Source organism: Trichechus manatus, unplaced genomic scaffold (genome assembly GCF_000243295.1).
Source record: "Trichechus manatus latirostris isolate Lorelei unplaced genomic scaffold, TriManLat1.0 scaffold00009, whole genome shotgun sequence".
NCBI lineage: Eukaryota > Metazoa > Chordata > Mammalia > Sirenia > Trichechidae > Trichechus > Trichechus manatus.
This window is the reverse complement of record NW_004443945.1, coordinates 8,855,222-8,874,540: the sequence shown is the minus strand read 5'-3', so window position 1 is coordinate 8,874,540 and position 19,319 is coordinate 8,855,222. Positions and strand designations below refer to the sequence as shown.

Genomic DNA, 19,319 nt, shown 5'->3' with positions numbered 1-19,319 from the left:
AGGGATGTGACCTTAGTAAGGGTGTTACAATCCCACCCTAATCCTCTTTGACATAATCTAATCTTGCCTCATTAACCACAGGCAGAGATTAGGATTTACAACACATAGGAAAATTACAATCACAAAATGAAGAAGAATCACACAATACTGGGAATCATGGCCTAATCAAGTTGACACATATTTTTGGGGGACACAGTTCAGTCCATGACACTAGCACATATTGTGGTGGTGATGGTTTTGTTGAAATATACTTGAAAACTACTGATATTTTAAGGTAAATACCTAACATTAGTGATATAAATGCATAGGATTTAAAGAATTTATATCTCTGAGTTTATAGTTATTTTCCTATTTACCGATGTTAAGTTTCTTACTGTGTTGTGGGGCGATATGGTCTATAGGTAATTAAGTTCTGAAATTTAAATACATAGCATATTACTTTACATAAATGACATGGATGCACATCTTTTAGTGTAAAGAAAATTTTTCATAATTTTGAAAATATTATTAATCATCAATTTGGCTATGGTAGTGTTTTAATTTTAAGCACCTGTGATATTCTAGAGAAAAACGATGTTTAAAAACCCACATATTTTTAGAACTCAGAACTTAAATTTTTAGACTTTGAAGTAATCTAGGCAAAAACTATGTTTGTTTACTAATTTAACTTTATTCTAAAAAATACTATATTATAAACAACATCGTAGATATGTAAAATTAATTCCACATACCAGAGCAGTATTAAGTACATTTTTCACGTTTTTATTAAAAAATTTAATTATAGAGTTCAATTAATAGAATATTACCCAAGTAATCTTATTTATAGGCTTTACTTCTTAGGTTTATTTCAAACCTGAATATTATTTCAATAATATAAAATGCTTAATATAATTATACTTATAATATATAAAAATAGTTTATATTTAATTACTTCCAAATCTAGTCTTGAATTTCCATATATTTAGAGTAATATTAAAATAATTATCTGTCATTTCATACCATCATTTTCTCTCTTTCCATCGATATACACCTATCTGCATGCAAATATACTATTAATTCTTTCACCTGAGAAAGAAAAGAAGAAAAATCATCTACCTCCTCCTTGCTCCACATGCCTCTCTGGCTACCACCCCATTTCTCTGCTTCATTTTACAGTAAAGTGCCTCAAAAATAGTTACCAATATTTGTTCTCCCCACTTATTGTCCCCCAATCCTTTCTTGAGCTCATGCCAAATAGTCCTTTATCCCATCACTCATTGAGACATCATCTTTACTCCTGTCTCTGTTTATTCTCAGAACAGCAGCTAATGAATCTTGGGAAGTGTGAGTCATGTAATGCCACTGCTCTGTTTCAAAGCCCCCAGTGGTTCTCTTCTCATAACAAAATCTAAACTGCTCCCTTGTTTCCTACCACTTCTCTTCACTCTTCACTCATACTTCTCCAACTACACTTGCTATTATTTGAATCCACAGATATCTTCCCTCCACGGGGCTTTGCACATCCTGTCCCCTTTATCTGAAACGTGCTTCCCATAGACATCCTCAGAGCTCACTCCTCTGAAAAGCTTCTGTGACCGTATATACCAGATGCCTCCTGTGTCGGTGTCATGGATTGAATTGTGTCCCCCAAAAATATGTTTATCAGTTTGGCTAGCCATGATTCCCAGTATTTTGTCATCTGATGTGATTTTACTATGTGTTGTAAATCCTGACTCTATGTAGTTAATGAGGGAGGATAGGCGGCAGTTAGGTTAATGAGGCGGGACTCAATCTACAAGATTGGATTGTATCTTGAGCCAGTTTCTTTTGGGATATAAAAGAGAGAAGTGAACAGAGAGACAGGGGGACCTCATACCACCAAGAAAGCGCCGGGAGCAGAGTTTATCCTTTGGACTCTGGGTTGCTGCAGGGAGAAGCTCCTAGCCCTGGGCAAGATTGATGAGCAGGACCTTCCTCCAGAGCCGACACAGAGAGAAAGCCTACCCCTGGAACTGATGCGCTGAGTTTGGCTTCTAGCCTACTAGACTGAGAAAATAAATTTCTCTTTGTTGAAGCCATCCACTTGTGGTATTTCTGTTGTAGCAGCACTAGATGACTAACAGTAGATAAGCTAACCCCCTTCACATCTTTGCAATATCTCTGATCTCAGTCATAAATGCTGCAAAGAGTTTATGGGCTCTTAACTCACTTTCCACTGTTGGCATCCCTGGTAATCAGAGCTGTGCTCTGTGAGTAGCTGTGAAACTTCCAAAGAGGATTATAATCATAGGGATACATACGAAATATATTAACAAATTAGTACTGTTGTTGTGTGCCATCAAGTCAATTCCGACTCATAAGCAACCCTGCAGGACAGACTAGAACTGCCCATAGGGTTTCCTAGGCTGTAATCTTTACGAGAGCAGATCACCAGGTCTTTTCACCCTCAGAGCAGGTGGTGGTTAAGAACCGCCTGCGGACCTTTCGGTTAGCAGCTGAATGCTTAACAGTTGCACCACCAAGGCTCCTTACTTCAGTACTATTCTTCATTATTTATTGAATGATTCAATGCTGCATGACAACTGCTGTATTTCTGACAATAGAATTTCACTAATAATAATTGAGTTTTCTTACTTTTCCAGGTTTTGCTCAAGCAAACCAGTTTAACTATGGAGTTGATAATGCTGAGTTGGGAAACAGTGTACAATTAGTTTCTTCTTTCCAGTCAATTTCTTGTGATGTAGAAAAAGATGCTAGTCATTCAACTCATATTACGTGTTATACTAGGTATGTTTTATAATATCTTTTAAAACGTCATTTTCATTGTATCAGCATGACGTTATGCATATTGACATAATAATAGTTTTATCACCCTGGCTATTGTAATGTCTTCCTGATTACCAATTATTTTTTATTTCATGATGTTTAGAATATTATTATACCTTTACTTAATTATAGTGTTCTTTCTTCACATTAGCATGATAGAAATATATCTATATCCTTTCCCAAGTTATTAGAGCTATTATTTTATCCTTGCTGAGCTCTTTCAGAAGATAAATGGCTACTATTAAATCGTGATGATGTGCCTCAAAATACCAAAATTATGGTTTCCTGTCTAATTTGATTAATTTTGTTCAAAATCATGACATGACTATTAAGATTAAAGATGGTCATTTTGTATTGTGACATTTCAAGTTCTTTATATCAGCCCAAATTGATGTATGTTATTAGCAATTTAGAAGAGAAAAAATGTAAATCATTTTAAATTGCACTTTCAGTATTGACCTTAGAAACAGGTAACACATATTTTAGAAGATTTCATCTACATTAGGCTTGCTGGCTTCTTTTTCAGCAACAAAAGCTTGCTTATGGGAAACTTAATAAACTGATATTTTTAAATATATGAAGTGTAAAACAACTGGATGTACCTAGGTGATATGTTACTATTTTAAGTGCTTATTATTGAATTTGTTGTTGGAAGTATCCTTTATACTAAGCAGCTATGCACATAGTCACAAAAAGCAGTTGCCCAAGGTTTACGATGTTAGAATTTGCAGTACAGAGTTCAGGGTGGAGATCTTTATCTTTCTATAATATAGAATGGAATCTAACTGTACATCAATTAGAATTTTAAACAGTTTTTCCAAAAAATGACATGCAGTCCGGGGCAACATTTTTCATTAATGCTGTTGTTGTATGCCACCAATCTGATTCCAACTGAGCGACCCTATAGGACAGAGAACTGCCCCACAGGGTTTCCAAGGCTGTCATCTTTATGGCAGCAGATAGCCAGGTCTTTTCTCCTGCAGAGTGGCTGGTTAGTTAGAATCTCCAGCCTTTCGATTAGCAGCCAAGAGCTTAATCATTGTGCCATCAGGGCTTTTTTTCCCCCATTAATATTGTATATTAAATAAAAGATATTGAAGTTCTCATATGTTCTTCATTTACCTTCCAGAGCAATGCCAGAAGATTCCTACACTGTTAGAGTCAGTGTGGATGGGATTCCTATTACAGAAAATAATACCTGCAAAGGTCACATCAACAGCTGGGCATGTAGCTTCAATGTATGTGGACGTCTCTTCTTTAATTAACATATAATTGATCTTGTGTTTTCTTCCTTGCAGAACTGGCTTGTTTATTCTTTATAGTTTCGTAGATTTGTATCTATCCTACATTAAACAATATATCAGCATATAGCTAAAAATAATTTTACCCAATGTTAATTATCTTCCATAGTAATTGAATCTCCTTTATCATTTTTGATTTGGTTCCCTTTCCCTTACATTAATTTTATTAATGAATTAACTTTTGTATTTCCAAATAATTGTCTTGTCCATTCTTTTTTTTTCCTCTTTCCCTATTTCTGCTTTTAGTTTGATTCTCTCCTTTTCTATTTTTTTTTTGGACTCGCCACTGCATTTTAGATGGAAACATGCCTATTTTTTGTTTCTACATATTTCTAATGTAATAAGATAAAATGTGACTGCATGTAGCATGGGAATCACTCAAATTTAATTGCCCTAAGTATAGATATTTATAATAATCCATTTTCTTCTAAGAATAATCCCATATATTTTTAAAAAATTATATGTGTAGTTTAACTTAACTTGTCAAATACTGAGGTCCACAATGTTCCAATGTAAGATACAATGCTGAGGAAAACAATAATGACCTCTCTCCACAAGAAGCTTCTATGATCCCCAAATATAGTTCTGACTCCCATCAGAATCAGGTATCTCTGACTTCCTTCTCTCTCCCTAATTGCAGACCCATGTTTCCTACTACATAGCGTCCGAATGGCAACCTAAATTCAGTGTATCTCAACCTGGACTCCTTGTATTTCTCCTGAAACCTATTTTTTCTCTGCTGTGCAGTTATTGAAGCTAGTAACCTATAGTCATCCTTGATTTCCCCTTTCCTTTAGCCTCATAGTTATTCAGAAACCCAACCTTAATGACCTGACCCTCTAACTTAGCTCTTGAGTTCATCCTCTCTTTATCTTCTTTCCTGCCACGGCCTTTATTTTGATCCTGGTCTTGTCATTTCTCACCCAGCATTATAACCTCCTGATGGGTTTCTCTGTCCTTCTTCATTGCACTGTTCATACTTACCCTTCAAAAACACAAGTATGATTATATAGTTGCCCTGCTCCGTATTCCTTCCTCACTCATTATCTGTAGGTTTCTTTTATTATACAATGGTCTAGAAACAATTCTGCTTCCATCATTGTCTTCTAACATTCTCTCTGACCAAGGACCCATACATCTCACTCAGTTCTGCTTCATGAATTATTTCTTATTGTTCAGAACTCTTAAAACTTCCCCAAGCAGAGCTAAGTGATTTCCTCCACCAGGTTCCTCAGTTGTGTTGTGCCTTAGTGCAGAGGGTCAGGGTTCAAATACTAGTAAATAATTTACTGTGACAGCTTCAGTTTCCACATTATCTGTAAAATGGAGATATTGTATAAAAATAGAGATTATCTCAGAACATTATTATGAGAATTATATAATATTTGGTTAGATCAATATCTATAACATTATTATGTCTATGTAAGTATTATTCACAGCTGAACCATGTACTGTGCTATGATTACATTTCCTTTCTCATACAGTATTTTGTTTTCCCTGAAGTTAATAATTGCCTCTTTTATGTGTTTGTATTAATTTTCTGTGTATCAAACTATAACATCTTTTCAATATATTCAAATCATTAGTTAATCTATCAAATCACCTTTGCCTAAAAGACACTGTTCCTGGATCCTTCTGCCCTCTTGCTCAAATCTGGACAGATGATTCTCAGGTCTGCTATACAGCAGCCAGTCATCATGAGATTTCCCTTTACCAGCATTCTGAGAGCTTCCTACCTCTTTCTGCTATGTCACCACCTGCTTCATGAATCCTCTATCTTCCTCTTTGTTGATATACTGTATCATATTGGTGGAATAAAGTGTACTTAGAAAATAATTTTTTTAAAAAAATTTCCCATTACTAACAATTCTATTCTACCCTCATACTTGCTGGATAGTTTAGTTGGGTATAGAATTCTAGTTTGGAAATCGTTTTCAATTAAAATTTTGAAGTCACGTCTCCATTATCTCCTAGACCAATGCTTCTTAAACTGTCTATAGTGAAGACCAGTTTTTGTTTTGTTTTATAATGTCAATTCTGTTGAGGATCAGTATCTTATAAAAATAAAAATGTCACAGAAATGTCAAATTGCTATAAAAGTTCCTAAATGCTTATGCTTACTGTTTTTCCTTCTATTTTATCAAGGACCGATAGCAAACATTTTGCACAAATATTTTATCAAGTAATTTAAGATTCTGTACAAAATTACATATTTATAACTTCTAATTCTCATACAGTTTTCTAATGTTATGTGTAAGACTTTTTATCATTATCTGTGAAAGTTATTATCCATATTTTTAAATTATTCTTAAATGTCAGAACTTTCCTCCTCTTTTTTCTAGATAATCTTCTCCCTTGTATTCACTGATTCTTGTGATCTTTAAAGATGTTGTATTAAATTGACAGTCTGTTTTTGATCTAGCTACTCAAAATATAATAGTAACTTATATCCAATATTGTTTAATATATACTCTTCAATTATTTTTATGTTACAGCTATTATTTAGATGGAAACACTGTGGTTTAGAGAGATTGATTTTTACACCTTTTGGTGGTTTTTGTACCCTTTCTGCTGTCTTCCCAGTAACGGCAGATGGAGTCCTTTTCACATCATATCACTTTGACTTGATTTCTGTCATCATATCTTCTCTGGCTGTCCTTCATTTTCTGTGGAACTTTTACACTTTTAAGGACCCTTGTGATTACATTGGGCCTACCTGGATAATCCCAGATTATCTCACTATTTTAGGGTCAGCTGATTGGCAGCCTTAATTCCATTTTCAAAATTAATTCCCCTTTAGTATGTAACCTAATTGATTCACAGCCTCTAGGAATTAGCCCCCATATCTGTGGGGGTGGGGTGAGCATTATTCTGCCTACCACAGGTACTAGAACACACTGGTGGCCTCCCCAGAATTTCGTTCTCTGACAGCTCACATTTGGTGTCACAATTCTTAAAAATTATACTCAAGCTGCTCTAAGAAATAATCGACTTGACTATTAAAGCTGACTTTACTGGACTTTTTAAATGGTTTGCTTCTAGTTTTTGAAACTTTTTTTTTTCCCCTCCATGAGTTTCACCAGGAATAGGCTTTCTGTAATGTCATTCCACCAAATTCCTAAGAGTCTTAACTAGAGAGTAGTATTACTGTGGTTTGGCTCACACTAATAGCAACAGGATGATTGAATTTTAAAGGTGCCACACTAAAAACATTTTGAAATATCACAATAATTGAAATAAAAGTGGATTTTTAGGGGGTAAGAAAAGGATCTTGAATAGTCAGAATAATATTCTAAACTTTACTTATTACATGTGAAAGGAACTATTTTGACAATCGTATCATGGATATTGTTGAAATAAAAATTATGTAAAAAGTAGAGACATTTTATAACACTAAGAGCAAAATATGCAATATAGATTGCTTATTGACATTATTATTTTACAGGCAAAAAGGTTCAGAACCCCAACAATAAGGAGCATCACACCATTATCTGGAACTCCAGGTCTGTTATGTGATAGCTGAATTAATATATTTAAAATTACTTTTTAGGATATAAATTATAATACCTGAAAATTTATAAATATCATTTTTTATTATAAAAATAATAATCATTACAGAAGTTAAAAATAGAGAAAATTATTAATAATCCTACCTCACACATAGATCAATGATTAGATCAAAACTTTGATCTGTTGTCTTCTAGTCCTGATCTGTGAATATATGTGATACATGAAAATATATATTGTATTACAGAATTGGAATATATGTACACCTATACACACATACCCCACAATGTTGTTGTCTACCTTTTTCACTTAAAATTATATGGTGAACATTTTTCTAGTTTCTTAATAGTCTTCAAAAAATTTATTTTCTAAGATTACCAATTTTTTTTTTATTATTTTCAATGGCTGTATATAAATCTACTGTAATGTATTTAACCTTTTCCCTATTGGACACTTGGCTGGCTTCCCAATGTTCATTATAATAACTATAATCATACTAGTCTATAAACTCAACAGCACCATTCAAAAATGCCAATTTCTGTAAACTTAACTCTGGGTGTTAAATTTTTTCAGTTATTTGTATGAAAAATATAGTAAGTCATTTTAAAAATTCCATTTCTTTGAGTTATGCTATTGAATTTATTTTATGTGTATTACCCATTTGTAGTTCTTCCTTTATAGATTACCTAGTCATCTCCTTTGCCTAATTTAAGGCTAGTCATCCTTTTCATATTGTTATAAGGATTCTTTGTAAATTAATGAAATTAATCATTTCTATTTCATATGTGTGGCAAGTGTCTTTTCAAATTTATTGTTTGCTTTTAAAAAGTAATTCATGATTTTTCTATCATTCAGAAACTTTAAATTTTTATTATCAAATCTATATATCTTAACCTTCATTTTATCTTCCTTCATTTTTATGCTATAGAAGGTCCCACCATCCCAAGATTACGTAAATATTATGTATTCACCTATGTTTTCTAGCATTTTTATGGTTTTTTTTTAATATTTAATTTTTATTTCATCTAGAATTTACTTTGTTTTTGGTATAAAGTATGGATTGTGTTTATTTTTTTCCAATAAATCACTCTTTGACCCAAGCAATAATTATTGACTCTCATTCATCTGCTCTTTCATGAAACATCTCTTTAATCTATAAATACTTACAGATACGTGTGCATGTTTTATTATACTTGCTAGGACTTTCGGAACAATCTAAACAGTAATGGTGACCAGTGTCTGGATGCTGGTTTTATTGGGAACACTTCTAGTGTTTTGTTATCAAATTCACGGGTAGATATTCTTACACACAACTTTTTTCCCTTGTTTTTAGGTACATTAATAACAATCCAAGGGAGAATCTTCACTGATGTCTATGGAAGTAATACTGCACTAAGCTCAAACGGGAAAAATGTTAGGATTTTGAGGTAATTTTTTGATGCTGGAATATATTCTTGTAACTCAAAAATAGCACATGATAGTCCATAAAGAATGGATCCAATAATATTAAAAACAACTACAATGTGATGGGAAACTCATGTTTTTTAGCCATATTATAGGTAGAAAACTAGATAGTTGGATGATTCATTAACATGGAAGCAATTGTCAATATGCCTTTCTTTTCTGGTCTGATATAATTCCTTCTCTCTCTGTGATGGATTTTATCAATAGCAGGCACATGAAAGCAAGTTCAATAGCAATTGAGTTAGAGTCATAGAATTTTGTTACTGGAGAACACCTTCAATATTATTTAATCTAACTGCCTCATTTTGCATATTTAAAAAAGAAAGAAAGAAGAAATGAGGCCTGGTGGTCACGTAGCTAAGTCAGGGTCAAGAGGAGAACCCAAGTCTCCTTATACACAATCTGGTCCTTTTTCACTATGCCGTAGCGTATAGAAAAGAATGCTAAAACTAAAAATGGCCAATAATCAATTAACAGGCCAGAGTTTGAATATGGATTCCTCCATTTACCAGCTGTAGACCAGATGGTAACACTGGCTAACCTCAGAAAACAATTACCCACATTTTGGGCTGAAACTAGCATTGTTACTAGAGTTATCTTCCTATAACATAGGTGGAGTTATCTCAGTCTTGCCTTAAAAGACTGAAAATCCTGTTCATTTCCTTCAGAAGAAAGTACAGACTCAGTATTATGGCTTTCAAAATGCTTCATGCTTATTGTATAAATTAAATGAGTAAATGGGTAAATTAAATAATCAATTCAAACATAATTTGGTCAATTTCTTAAGTACTGACGTATTTAAATATATGTATTTATATTTATATACAAATACATGTTATATATATTTACATATATACACATACATATGCATATATAATTTTGTAAAATGAGAGATTTGAAAGGTGCTGAATGAAATAAAGTTGACTTATCTGGTATCCTGTGTGGCAGAACTCTCAAATCACAGTTGCATGCACCTATGATATTCTGGAAAATCTCATATCGATTCCTCATATGTAATAAAAGAACAATTAAATAGAGAAACAAATATTTAATACAGACAATTTGGCATTAGTAACGCTTTGGTCAGCTTCAGTAGTTTTAGTGTTATGAGTGGTTTGTATTCTAATTCTTAAAGGCAGTTTTCTAAATCATTCTTTCCCTTATGCCAAGAAATAGAATATTTAGTTTTCAAAAAAAATTCCTTTATTTTCTTTTCACTTTAGCTGGAATTTATTTGTGTGTAATAGAAGGGAATGGATAGGAATTTTTTAGTGATAGCACAGGATTATAAAGTCAGAAGGAGACTCAGAGGCCCAGGAACACAGCCTTTGTACTCTGAAAATCCTGAGATATTAATACATAGATACATTAACAATTTTTTCACACACCTGAAAATATGAGAGTCTTAGAGCTGCATTTATCATATTTCCACCATGTTAGTGATAACACTAAGAGTCCCAAGTCGTTGTATTGGGCCTGAATTTCATTATCAAGGAGGGAACAGAGCAATGGGTCTTCTACTGGATGGCAAGTCAGGAGACCTGAGTGCTCAACCTGCTTCTGCTTCTCAGTCTTGTGAATTCAGGCACATCTCCAATTCCAACCAGTTACAAACTATAGAGGGCATACGAATGAGTAACAGACATAGTGTTTACGAAAGAATTTACAGTCTAATTCCATCCCATTGCTGTCGAGTTGATTCTGACTCATAGCGACCTTATAGGACAGAGTAGAACTGTCCCATACGGTTTCCAAGGCTATAAATCTTTATGGAAGCAGACTTCGACATCCTTCTCCCACCTGCCCTTCAGATGGATAAGCCCTCTATTATCTGCTTCTACTTTCTACTTTTTCTTTTCCTACAGTACTTATCACCTTTTAACACACTAAATATATTATGATTAGCATGTTTATTGTCCATCTCCCCTAGTTGGAATGTTGATCCCACAAGGGCAAGGATCCTTGTTTTGTTCACTGATATGTCGCAGTATCTAGAGCAGGTACTGCCACATGATAGATGTTCGGTAGATATTTGCTGAATGAATGAGTGATGGATAATAAGTGATGGAGAGAAAAAAATAAAAGGTGGGTAATGAGGTTGGCTAATAATTGCTTTGAAACAATTTATTAAATATAACTTGATCTTTTCTAATAAAAATATTTATACAGAGTTTATGTTGGAGGAATGCCCTGTGAGCTTCTCATACCACAATCTGATAATTTGTAAGTAATTAAAATAATTTTCTGCAGAAAAATAAATGGCAGATATAAACATACTTATTAGTAATTTCTAACAATGCTGCATAGCTAAATACTTTATAATTTATAAATTATACCATATAGTAAATTAGTAATCATTTATATAGTTAGGTGTTACCTAATATTCCTCTCTTTCTCTAATGTAGTATGATATGTACTATTATTTAGATTATTGTGAGAAAAGATGTTTTAAGAAACATCTTTATCAAATAATTGTTTCACTTGGTAATATTTTAAATACTTTAAGAGGAGCATCAATGGGGATAGCCAAATTAATTTTAAAGTATATGATTGTTACATGAACTTTTGTTCAAACATTTTCAACCAAGGCTGGGAAATATTTCCCCTTTACAGACATTTTTTTCGTAACCACAGTTTCTGTCCTGAAACATATTTTGAAATTAATGAAATGTTTTTGAGGGAAAGATAATATTTTAAAACTTTAGTGGCAATACAAACTTCGATATTAACATGTATATTCTATTAGGTATGGTCTAAAACTAGACCATCCAAATGGAGATTTGGGTTCTATGATTTGTAAAACAACTGGGACTTACATTGGTAAGTATTAAACATTATTCCTCATAATTCTCTTAGATGCCTGACTCTATTTCCTGTTTTATATTCCCCTAGCCCTGTCCCACCCTTTTTTTTTTTTTTTTTCTTTTAGGATTTCCTCTTTTCCTTGGCTTCTTTTCAGTTTGATGAGAGCGTGTATGAATAAGTTTTTCCTAAGGTTTTTATTTAAGGGGAGCCCTAGTGGTGCAGTGATTAAGAGTTCGGCTGCTAACCAAAATGTAGGCAGTTTGAATCCATCAGCCTCTCCTTGGAAACCCTATGGGGCAGTTCCACTCTGTCCTGTAGGGTAACTATGAGTCAGAGTCGACTTGATGGCAATGGGTTTGGGTTTTTTTGATATGTTTAAGGTAAGCTTATTCAAATTTTTTGTATTTCTTTTTCCACCCTCCAGAGGATTCCATGACTAATTTAACTGTCTTACCTGTAGCCTTAATTTTACTTCCTTTTTCCTCCTTGCTCTTTATACTCCAGGCACACAGATATTTTAGTTCTTGAACCTACTTCACTTTCTTGTGCCTCAGGGCCTTTGCCAGCTTCCCATCCTGAAATTTTCAGATGGAATGCCATGTCTCAAAGCTCCCTCTACTTTTTCCTTGATAGCTTTATCACAATATTTAGTGATATGTTTGTGTCATTTCTGTTGACTAACTGTATCCTTCACTAGACAGTACGCTCTGTAAGGGTTTGTCTGTGTGCTCAGCTTGCATCTCAGCGCTTAGTAGCATGTCTGGCCCAATTAAATAGCTGTTGAATGAATGAATCACATTTGAGGGCATTATGGTTATAATATCTGTTCTTTTAGTATTTCTCATTCGTTATTACATTTGATCAGTTTTTTCTAGTTATAACCTTGAGACGGGTTATATATATTTTAAAATTGTATTGTATTTTGTGTGTTTTAAAACTGTAGGTACTTCTTTAAGGTAATCCAGTTTTCATGTCTTTGAGGATTAATAGGTAGCTGTATAATTACAGTTGTGATTTGATTTTCTTTTCTCTGCTTTTAAATCAGCTCGATAATATATAGTTGTTGTTCTCCTGTGATTGCAAATTTAATTGTATGTATTTTAATTAATTCCAGGTCATCACAATGTCAGCTTCATCTTAGATAGCGATTATGGAAGGTAGGCCATTTTGTAAAAAGTACCTTTCATAATTAACTGAACTGAGTGAATAAAATAAAAATATATATTTACTTTGTGCTATAGACCCGGAGATTAAAAACTTAATCACTTTCATCCCCAGAATTAACTCTTAATGTGTCTGTGACTCCTTTCATTCATAATTTGTGCTGCACGTATGACCTTTCAATTGTTGGGAAATCTAACATTAACTAAAGCAACAAATAATAATTAAAAAAATACTTCGTGGTATTGAAAAGTGTTCTTTTTTGTAGTGTAGCTCTTCTGATTCTATTGTAGTTCTCCTGATAATTAGAGTAATTAAATTTCAATTTACACTAATTGAAATAAAGAATAAATAAAACCTCATGGTTGCTTGATAATGGTTTCCAAATCAACGCATAAAGTTGTGAAAGATGGTAGTTATGACTGCCAGTTGTCTGTCTTAACACTAATGTTAATAACATATTTATTAACAAGTTGTCCTATACCCTCATTTTAGTAAGAAAAACCATTGTACATTTATAGAAATATCAGAATATGAAAATTTCAATATAGGTTGCAAGCCTTATATTATGGATAATAAAAACAGTAGCTAACATTTAGTGGTAGGTAGAGTACTTAGCACTTTACATACATTCTATGGTTTAATTCTCCCAAAGATCTTGTAAATTGAGTACTGTCATCCACCCCATGTTGCATGTGGGGAAACTGAGACTTAAGAACATTAAATAATTTGCCCAAGATTATTCAGCTAGTAGCAAGCATTGCTAGTATGTGAACCTGTCTGGTCTAGCTCTAGGACCTAAGCATTTCATTCCAGTGCTTTCCCATGAATGATGGAGGATTTCAGCTACCAGTGCCATGCCTCATCACTATGTAACATCGTGACCCAAGGTTCTCTAGCAGAGTGGGATCGCCCCACTCCTGAGAGCTTTTGCAAATGAGTAGGGGCATTGTTAATGCTGTCACAGGCACTGGATATGCTAATGGCCTTTAGTAGGCAGGGTTATAGATGTGCCAAACTTATATGAATTGTCCTGCCCAAAATACCATCACACCTCCCATTGAAAAATACTGAGTCAGTTGACAGAAATCTAAAGAAATTTAATTACTTTGGGTCCAATACTGATGCAGCTGTGCTCAATCAGCAACAGGATAGCCCTATTGGTTTCCTTTTTGTGTGCTCTCTGAATAGATACTCAATGTTTAGAAGTTTGAAAAGAATGGCAGTACAATCAAAGTAGATGTTATTCCTGGCCAGTGTTCACAGACTATAAGAGAAGGATGAGATTTGGTCTCTGTTTGCATGGGAGTTAGAGAGAGATCAAATCTACCATCATTATGTTTAAAGACCATCTAGTTCTAGACCCCTATAAGCTAAGGCATTCGACTGTGTGGATCATAACAAATTATGGATAACATTGTGAAGAAAGGGAATTCCAGAACACTTAATTGTGTTCATGGGGAACCTGTACTTAGACCAAGAGGCAGTTCAACAAGACAAGGGGATACTGTGTGGTTTAAAGTCAGAAAAGGTGTGCATCAAGGTTGTATCCCTTCATCATACTTATTCAATCTGTATGCTGAGCAAAATAATCCCAGAAGGTGGACTATATGAAGAAGAACGAGGCATCAGGATTGGAGGAAGACTCATTAACAATCTGAGATATGCATATGACACAACCTTGCCTGCTGAAAGTGAAGAGGGCTTGAAGCACTTACTGATGAAGATCAAAGACTACAGCCTTCAGAGTGGATTACACCTCAACGTAAAGAAAACAAAAATCCTCACAACTGGACCAGTAAACAAAATTATGATAAACAGAGAATTTATTGAAGTTGTAAAGGATTTCATTATACTTGGATCAACAATCAATACCCATGGAAGCAGCAGTCAAGAAATCAAACCATGCATTACATTGGGTAAATCTGCCGCAAAAGATCTCTTTAAAGTGTTGAAAATCAAAGATGTCACTTTGAGGACCAAGGTGTTTTCAGTCACCTCATATGCATACAAAAGCTGGACAATAAGTAAGGAAGACCAAAGAAAAATCAAAGCCTTTGAACTATGGTGTTGGTGAAGAATATTAAATATAACATGGACTGCCAGAGGAATGAACAAATCTGTCTTCAAAGTACAGCCAGAATGCTCATAGAAGCAAGGATGGCAAGAGTTCATCTCACGTACTTTGGACATGTTACCAGGAGGGACCAGTCTCTGAAGAAGGACATCACGCTTGGTAGAGTAGAGGGTCAGGAAAAAAAGGAAGACCCTAAAGGAGATGGATTGACACAGTGGCTGCAACAATGGGCTGAAGCATAACAATGATTGTGAGTTTGGTGTAGGACTGGGCAATGTTTTGTTCTGTTGTACATAGGGTTGCTATGAGTCAGAACTGACTCTATGGCACCTACCAACAACAACAGTAAGCAATAGGCTTATAAACATGTGATGCCTGTGCTGAACACTTTATTATAGATCAATATACACTGGACCGAACCTGTGAAGAAGATTATAATCCAAGGGCAAATCGGAGTGGATGATATGTAAATGATGTTAGGATTCACTTTTGTGGTTTACATGGGGCAAATGACTTAGAGTCCCATGACTTAGTTATTCTCTGCAAACACATCACCTACTTATGTTATAATGTGGTAGGCTACGACAATAGGATTTTATTGAAAATATTATAAAACTGTTAGAAGCAACAATTACTGAGTTTTAAATTATTTCCAGAACTATATATAGCTCTTTTATGCTTTTAATATTACTCTTCTAAAGTACAGAAAATGAATTCTTTGTTCTGGGTGTGAAAGGTATTAATAGCCAAATTCATCATCTGTTTCTCAGAGAAATAATTATCCAAAAATAGAAGCTTTGACTGATCAAGCATGAATACATTTGATAAGTATAATACATATCAGTATACTGTTTTAACATGCCCAGAAACTTTTGCTTTACAAATACTAACAAGTTTGCACATAATAATAGGCAAAAAATACTTCATAAAATTGTTGAATCAGCGACCTTGATTTATACTTTCTTTCTTTTTTCTTTTTTTAAACTACTGACTCTCCTTTAGTATTAATCACTCAGAATTTTGTTTCTGTGTGAAACATTTTTAGGAATTTAAGATAATTGTTAGAAATGTGATATTCACTACTGAAAAATCTCTTTTTCAGATTACATGGCATTGTTAAAATGTTAAATCACTTTATAAAGTATAAAATTTATATTTTACAAATCTCATGAACATTTCTGAATATCAGATGAACCAGTTAAGACTGTGGTGGCACCCATTTTGTATTTCTTGTAATAGCCAACCTTTTCTCCTCTGTTAACCCAAGTTCAAACAACAGCTGTTCCTAACTGATAAGGTTCAGATGAGGCTGCCTTAATTGAGAAGTGCCTACTCATTATAAATGAATTAGAGAAAATCACCTCAGTGTCATCCGAAATAAATTACATTCCAACTTTATTTCATTTCAGGAGACAATTTTTCCAGTAACTTAAAAAGCAGTTAATTTTTCAGATTCAGGATCTAACTAGACACATTGTTGAAGCTGGAGTGGGTTCGCATCTTTGAGAAACAACAGAAAGGCTTAACATAAAAATATAAGATCTAGTTTGCACTTCTTAAATAACTAATTTGGCATTAAATATTTCTAGGGACTCTTTAGCTTTATAAATGCACATTTTACTGCCTGCGTTAGATTTACATGAGTCTTAACTACTTGAGTCAACCATAAGATTTTTATTATCCTTCTAGATTCTAGTTCAGTGTTTTATAACTACGATGAATGGGTCTTTAGCCCTAATATTTGAATTTCTTTAACTTTTCTAATTATGACTTTCATTGAGTTAATTAAGGAATGACATTTCCTAGGGTCAGGTCCCTTTGTAAACCTCTAGGTAATGGAAGTGCAGTGTATATCTTAAAAAAATATGAACAGGCTTCATGTTTACTAAGGATGATTTAAATTTGGTGGATTGTTAAATTACTCTCAAACATTTGTACTCTCACACAGATTAGCATGCAGGGGAGGAGTACTGTGTAGTAGGTTAGGAGGCAGCATTTTGTATTCAAACTGCCTGTGTTCAAATTCTGTATCTGCCACTTACGCACTCTGTGATCTTGAGCAAGATACGTAATTTCTCTGAACTTCATCTACCTCATGGGATATTTGTAAGCATTAAATGGAATAATAAAAAACTCTTTGCGTGATACCTGGTAAGTATCCAATAAATGTTGGTTGTCATGACACTAAACGGGTTATAAGAGGAGAGCAGGGTGGTCAGCAGAAGAGCCCAACCTATATGAAGGGCAATTCTCCTGTTTGTTTATGTCAATATAATTTTTTAAAATACACTTTATTGAGGTATCATTTACACAGAAAAAACACACATATTTCAAGTGTACATGTCAGTGAGTTCTGACAAATGTATATACACGTTCAACCAGCAACCAGGACCCTGGTGCAGCAGTGATTAAAACACTCAGCTCCTAAACAAAGGTCAGCGATGTGAACCCACCAGCCACTCCACAGGAGAAAGATGTTGCCGTCTGCTTCCATAAAGATTTACAACCTTGGAAACCCTGTGGGGCATTCTACCCTGTCCTATAGGGTTGCTATGAGTCAGAATCGACTCAGCGGCAGTGGTTTTAGTTTTGGTTTGGTACAAGTAACCCAATTAAGATATGAAACATTCTTATCTCCCTCAGAAGTTCCATCCTATTCCTTTGAAAATCATTGACATGATTTCTTTCAATAAAATCCAAAAAAATTTTTTTCTAAAATTTTTTTTGTTCTTTTTTTATTGTACTTTAGATGAAAGTTTACAGAACAAACTACCTTTTCATTAAACAGTTAGTACATATATTGTTTTATGACAATGGTTAATGACCCCATAACATGTCAGTACTCTCCCTTCTCGGCCTTGGGTTCCTTATTACCAGCTTTCCTGTCCTCTCCTGCCTTCTAGTCCTTGCCTCTGGGCTGGTGTGCCCCTTTAGTCTTCTTTTGTCCCATGGGTCTGTCTAATCTTTGGCTGAAGGTGAACCTCCAGAGTGAATTCATTACAGAACTAAAAGGGTGCCCGGGGGCTGTACTCTTGGGGTTTCTCCAGTCTCTCTCTAGTTAGAATTTTTTTCTACATTTTTCTCCAGCGCTGTCACGGTCAGAGCAGTCAGTGGAGGTAGCCGGGCACCATCTAGTTGTACTGGACTCAGTCTGGTGGAGGCTGTGGTAGTTGTAGTCTATTAGTCCTTTGGACTAATCTTTCCCTTGTGTCTTTAGTTTTCTTCATTTTCCCTTGCTCTTGAAGGGGTGAGAACAGTGTAGTATCTTAGATGGCCTCTCACAGGCTTTGAAGACCCCAGACGCTACTTACTAAAATAGGATGTAGAACATTTTCTTTATAAACTTTGTTATGCCAATTGAGGTAGATGTTCCCTGAGACCATGGACCCCACAGCCCTCAGCCCAGTAATTCGATCCCTCAGGGAGTTTGGATTTGTCCATGGAGCTTCCATGACCTTACCCTGAACGAGTTGTGCTGGCTTCTCCAGTATTGTGTACTGTATTACCCTTCACCAAAGTTACCACTTATCTATTGTCTATTTAGTGTTTTCCATCAAAGATTATTTCTTTTTGTGTGTAAACCTTTTCATGAGTTTTTATGGTAGTGGTCTTATACAATATTTGTCCTTTTGTGATTGACTTATCTCACTCAGCATAATGCCCTCCAGATTCATCTATGTTGTGAGATGCTTCACAGATTCATTATTATTCTTTATTGTTGTGTAGTATTACATTGTGTGTATGTACCAGAGTTTGTTTATCCATTCATCTGTTGATGGGCATCTAGATTGTTTACATCTTTTGCTATTGTGAACAGTGATGCAGTGAGCATGGGTGTACACACGTCTGTTCATATGATGGCTCTTATTTCCATAGGAGTGGGATTGCTGGATCATATGGTATTTCTATTTCTAGCTTTCTAAGGAAGTGCCATATCGTTTTCCAAAATGGTAATACCATTTTGCATTCCCACCAGCAGTGCTTAAGAGTTCCGATCTCCCCACAGCCTCTCCAACATTTGTTATTTCCAGTGTTTTTGATTCATGCCAGCAATGCTGGGGTGAGATGGTATCTCATTGTGGTTTTAATTTGCATTTCTCTAATGGCTAGTGATCGTGAGCGTTTCCTCGTGTGTCTGTTAGATGCTTGAATGTCTTCTTTGGTGAAGTGTCTGTTCATTTCCTTTGCCCATTTTTTAA

General features: G+C 34.5%; 1 protein-coding gene across 1 annotated transcript in view; it reads left to right on the top strand.

Moving 5' to 3' along the window:
• Positions 1-19,319, top strand: part of PKHD1L1 (PKHD1 like 1) — a 194,385-nt gene that overhangs the window by 9,289 nt on the left and 165,777 nt on the right. The window contains exons 3-9 of the mRNA XM_023725912.1: positions 2,622-2,766; positions 3,935-4,043; positions 7,552-7,609; positions 8,947-9,040; positions 11,247-11,300; positions 11,824-11,897; positions 12,997-13,039. Coding sequence (XP_023581680.1) covers positions 2,622-2,766; positions 3,935-4,043; positions 7,552-7,609; positions 8,947-9,040; positions 11,247-11,300; positions 11,824-11,897; positions 12,997-13,039 — 577 coding nt within the window. The remainder of the gene's footprint in view (positions 1-2,621; positions 2,767-3,934; positions 4,044-7,551; positions 7,610-8,946; positions 9,041-11,246; positions 11,301-11,823; positions 11,898-12,996; positions 13,040-19,319) is intronic.